The 4,901-nt window shown below is 50.7% G+C and overlaps 2 protein-coding genes across 2 annotated transcripts; both read right to left on the bottom strand.

Moving 5' to 3' along the window:
- Window positions 1-218: 218 nt before the first annotated feature.
- On the bottom strand, window positions 219-1,941 carry LOC131299807 (uncharacterized). Its single transcript, XM_058325380.1, has 2 exons — window positions 1,583-1,941; window positions 219-309 (listed from the first exon to the last, which is right to left on the bottom strand). Exons 1-2 carry the CDS (start codon window positions 1,939-1,941, stop codon window positions 219-221), a joined length of 450 nt encoding a protein of 149 aa, XP_058181363.1.
- A 1,827-nt stretch (window positions 1,942-3,768) lies between these two features.
- On the bottom strand, window positions 3,769-4,578 carry LOC131299808 (uncharacterized). The gene is made up of 2 exons (XM_058325382.1): window positions 4,204-4,578; window positions 3,769-4,113 (listed from the first exon to the last, which is right to left on the bottom strand). Exons 1-2 carry the CDS (start codon window positions 4,576-4,578, stop codon window positions 3,769-3,771), a joined length of 720 nt encoding a protein of 239 aa, XP_058181365.1.
- Between the last annotated feature and the right edge of the window lie 323 nt (window positions 4,579-4,901).

Below are 4,901 nucleotides of genomic sequence, written 5' to 3' on the forward strand. Positions count from 1 at the left end.
CCCAGCCGGTCCAAATGCTCCTGCGCCCGAGGACCAGCTCGACCCCAACGCTCGTGCTTAGGATAGTGTCTTCATTTCCCCTTATTTTTGAGATTTCATGTCTTTTGATTCTGTAGCTTTGACTGGACGGCTCTGGACATTTGGAGTTTGCCGTTCCAGGGTTTGTAAATATTTGATACCGAAACTGTACCTTTTTGTTTATGGTTTGGCGTTATAACTCATGATGATTTGTGATTGAATGCTTTCTTTTCCTGAATGTTTTCTTTGAAATGCTTGTCTAATTGGTTTACTGCTTGGGTAATGATGCCCCTGCTTCGGTGAGATTTGAAGAGTTGTAAAACAAGTTTAACCGAAGCATTAACCGAAGAATTTTGCCAAGCATAGAAAGGATGTTTATTCAGGGAAAAGTGACCTGATCCGGAGCCCCTGCTTTAGGAGGGTCGGCAGGAACCGAATTATGGAATCAGAAGCAAGTATTTATTGAATTTTGAATTTTCACGCGCCTGCTTGTTTAACGAAAATAAGCCTAGCGAGGAGTAGACGCGTGAAATGGTAGTACTGCTTGGGGACGTAGGCTGAAGTTGCGAAGGGATATGGCTTCGGCCACAAGTTCGGGATGCAGTGAGTTCGAGCAGTGAGAGACTTTGGTGGGTTGGTATAGGAGGCTCCGGAGGAAGCCGAGTATCCTTAAAGCGAGTGACCAGAAGTCCAAACGACCGAAGAGGTCGGGGTGACTTGGTGGGAATTTTGTTTGAGGGTATCACCTTTGAGAGAACAATATCCCTGAAGTCGGTGTGAAAGCGGTCCGGGCAAGAACGGACCGAAGTGTAAGTAATTTAAATAGCAAAAGGTACAAATAGTGCTAAGAAAAGAAAATTCTCATTCATACTTGTTGGGGTGCTGTCATTACATAAGCAAGTTGCCTTTGAAACTTAAAAGAAAACGAAATATAAAAGAAATGAATTGGGCTTCGGTAACTGAGTACTATCCATAGAACTTCTTCAGGTTGTTTGCGTTCCATGTTTTAGGAATGGGGGAACCATCCAGTTTCTCCAATTTGTAGTTTCCTGAGCCGAGGTGCTTGAGGACTCGGTAAGGGCCCTCCCAGTTGGGCATTAGCTTTCGCTTTTTGGATTTCTCCACCATTTTTTTCTAGATGAGATCGTCAAGCTTGAACGACCTAAGGCGGACACTTCGGTTGTAGCCTTTTACAACCTCCTCTTGGTACGACGCGAGCTTGATCCTTGCGTTGTCGCGTTCCTCTTCGGCTAAGTCGAGGTCCGAAGCAATGCTGTCGTTGTTCACCGATTCATCAAAGTTTTCTGTACACATTGTCGGGAGTCCGACTTGGAGAGGGATGACCGCCTCCATTCCAAATGCCAAGGAGAAAGGAGTGCGATCGGTGGATCGCCGAGGTGTAGTATGGTAGCCCCAGAGTACCCTGGGTAGCTCTTCGACCCACTTGCCTCGGCGTGACTCGAGTCGTCGCTTAAGTCCGGATGAAATTGCCTTGTTTGCAGCCTCGGCTTGTCCGTTGCCCTGGGGGTAAGCCGGAGTGGATGTGTCCCATTTGATGTCGTACTCATCTAATAGGGCTCGGTATTTCTGTCCTATAAACTGCCGTCCGTTGTCTGTAATAATGGCGAAAGGGACACCGAAGCGCGAAATGATATTTCGCCAGACGAAACGGATGATGTCTGCTTCTTCAATAGTTACAAAGGGGTCGGCCTCGACCCACTTTGAGAAATAGTCTGTGGCGGTTAGGAGGAACTTAAATCCTCCTGGGGCAACGGGGAGCTTACCGACGATATCCATGCCCCATTGGGAAAAAGGCCACGGGCTTGTGAGAAGGCTAAGGTCCCGGGCTGGCTGGTGGATGATAGGGGCGAACATTTGACATTTCTTGCAGCCTTTGACGAACTCTTTAGAATCCTTCTTCATTGTCGACCACCAATACCCTTGGGATATGGCTCGGTGAGCGAGGGACCGCCCGCCGGAGTGGCAATCGCTGTCGCCGGCATGAAGCTCTTCGATGATGCCTGGAACTTGATGTGGGTACACAACCAATAAGTATGGTCCGGTAAATGATCTTCGGTAAAGCTTGTCGTTGGGATTGAGCCAAAAGAGAACGGCTTTGTTTCAGAGTCGGTGAGCATCTTTCTTGTCGGTAGGCAGGATGTCATCGCGCAGGTAACCAATGATTTCATCCATCCAACTTGGGCCGAAGTCTATGTTGAGGACCTCGTGGTTTAATATGTCAAGCTCAAAACTAGGCTTATCAATGGCGCTAAAGGAGATAGATCGATGTTCTGAAGAGGAGCAGGCCGAGGCGAGCCCTGCAAGTGCGTCGGCATGGGAATTTTGCTCTTGGGCGATATGCCCGACGCGGATAGCCTTAAAAGTTTTGATGAGCTGGACGGCAGAATTAAGGTAGGTCCGTATTCGGTCGTCCCGGGCTTTGTATTCTTCCGACAGCTGGTTGACTATAAGTTGCGAGTGGCTATAGACCACAAGTTCCTCGATGCCCAGTGCTTGGGCGGTCTTGAGCCCGGAGAACAATGCTTCGTACTCGACCTCATTGTTGGAGGCTGGAAAAGTGAGAGAGACGGAGCTTTCATGCAAGACGTCGGAGGGGGAAAGGAGTACGATCCCAGCTCCTGCGCCTCGGCTGTTGGAGGCACCATCGACGTACATTTTCCAGATATCGCCGTGAAAGAGCTTCCAAGCAAAACTTGGACTTGTCTGGAGGGCCGCTTCGGGGTGCGGGGATGGGATCGAAGTGATAGCGTCGGTTGGAGTGAGCTCGGCGATGAAGTCGGCGAGAACTTGAGCTTTGATCACTGTCCGCGGTTGGAAGTGGATCTCAAAGTTTGCCAGCTCGACAACCCACTGAGAGATTTGGTTGGAGAGGTCGGCCTTCCGGAGAAGAGATTTGAAGGGGTACTCGGTTAGGACGATGATGCAATGCGACTGGAAGTACGGGGCAAGTTTTCGGGAGGCTGAGATGAGGGCGAGCACGAGCTTTTCCAGGGGGAGGTAACGTGTCTAGGCGCGAGTCATAGTTTTGCTGGAGTAATAGATTGGTTGGTGCTCCCGACCCTCCTGGCGGACGAGCACCGAGCTTACAGCGTGCGGAGAGACAGCTAGGTAGAGGAACAAGTCTTCCTGGTCCCGAGGGGTGACAAGGAGTGGGGCCTTGGAAAGATACTCCTTTAGTCGCTGGAGGGCTCGGTCACAATCTTCTGTCCAATTGAAACTCCGTCGGCTGCCCTTTAAAAGTGCGAAGAATGGCTGGCATTTGTCCGAAGAACGGCTTATAAACCGATTCAGGGCTGCGGCCATGCCAGTCAAATGCTGAACATCGCGCTTGTTGTGGGGAGCCGAGAGTTGATCAATAGCGAGAATCTGGGAAGGATCGGCTTCTATACCGCGTCGAGAGACGAGGTGGCCAAGAAATTTGCCGGAGCTGACACCGAAGACACACTTCTCGGCATTGAGGCGGAGCTTGTGTTTCTTGAGTATCTCAAAGACTTCGGCGAGGTGAGTTAGATGATCACTGGCGCGCATGCTTTTGACCACCATGTCGTTGATGTAAGCCAGCATAGTGTCGCCTAGTAACCGCTCGAACATCTTTGTTATCATTCGCTAAAAAGTGGCCCCGGCATTCTTTAAACGAAAAGGCATAACAAGGTACCCGAAGACGCCGTGGGGGGTGATGAAGGCCGTGTTCTCGACATCGCCTGCGCTCATGGCAATCTGGTGATGGCCTCAGTAGGCATCCAAGAAGCTGAGTCGCTCGTGTCCGGAGGTGGCGTCGACGAACGGGTCGATACAAGGAAGGGGAAAGAAGTCCTTTGGGCAGGCGTCGTTGAGGTTTGAGTAATCGATGCAGACCCGCCATTTGCCATTCATTTTCTTAACTACGACAGTGTTGGCCAGCCACTTGGGGTACTGGACTTCTCTAATTGCCCCTGCGTTCAGAAGTCGGTTGACTTCTTCAATAACGGCCTCGGAATGAAGAGGAGAGGACCGTCGTGCTTTTTGTAAAACTGGGCGTTTGGCTCGGTCGATGTTGAGTTCGTGGCAAATGAAGGAGGGGTCGACCCCGGGCATCTCATATGGGGTCCAAGCGAACACTTCGATGTTCCGGTTGAGAAAAGCTACCGTCTCATTCTGATCAGTATCACTAAGTGAGGAACTGACAAGGAAGAAGCGGGAACCGTCTTCGGTTATTAGGATGGTGGCCACGTCTTTTATGGTTTTGTCATCGGCGGGTTTACCGACGTCCTCCAAAATTGGGGCCTCGGGGGCTTCAATGAGATTAACCCGGGAGGCCTGTTTGTTACTTTGGACGGCATTGACGTAGCACTTCTTTGCCACAGTTTGATCTCTGTACAAGTCTTTCTGGTGCCCATGAGTACCAATGAAACGGACCACTTGGTGATAGGTGGAGGCAATCGCCTTAAGCTTATGCAGCCAGGTGCACCCGACAATTGCGTTGTAAGGGCTAGGGACGTCGACTACCACGAATTCCGTTTCAAGAGTCACCGAGCCAGCACGGACTGGAAGAGTGATCATGCCGATGGGTCAGACCGGTGCTCCGTTGAAACCGATAAGAGGAATTTCAGAGGGACGGAGGTCGGTTTCGGGAATCTTCAGATCCTTGAACAAAGAGTAGTACATGACTTCAGCCGAGTTGTCCTGGTCTACGAGGACGTGACGGACGTTGAAAGTTCTGATGCATAGCGTGACCACGAGGGTGTCATTGTGGGGAAGCTGGATGCGGTCGAGATCCTTCTCGGTGAATGTTATCGTCCATTTGGAACCGTCATCGGTTCTGGGGCGTTTTGGTTCGGGACCAACCAACATGACCTGCTTGGAGGATGAGGCCTCGTTCAGCT

This window comes from Rhododendron vialii, chromosome 9a (genome assembly GCF_030253575.1).
Source record: "Rhododendron vialii isolate Sample 1 chromosome 9a, ASM3025357v1".
Lineage (NCBI taxonomy): Eukaryota > Viridiplantae > Streptophyta > Magnoliopsida > Ericales > Ericaceae > Rhododendron > Rhododendron vialii.

What these genes read in the sequence shown, in the direction of transcription:
- LOC131299807 (XM_058325380.1), bottom strand. Translation starts at nt 1,941, where the DNA reads ATGAAGAAGGATTCTAAAGAGTTCGTCAAAGGCTGCAAGAAATGTCAA. An exon ending in TACCGAGCCCTATTAGATGA is followed by an intron (nt 310 to 1,582) that starts GTACGACATCAA and finishes TCACCGAAGCAG; the next exon opens with GGGCATCATTACCCAAGCAG.
- LOC131299808 (XM_058325382.1), bottom strand. Translation starts at nt 4,578, where the DNA reads ATGATCACTCTTCCAGTCCGTGCTGGCTCGGTGACTCTTGAAACGGAA. An exon ending in ACGGTTCCCGCTTCTTCCTT is followed by an intron (nt 4,114 to 4,203) that starts GTCAGTTCCTCA and finishes ACCCCATATGAG; the next exon opens with ATGCCCGGGGTCGACCCCTC.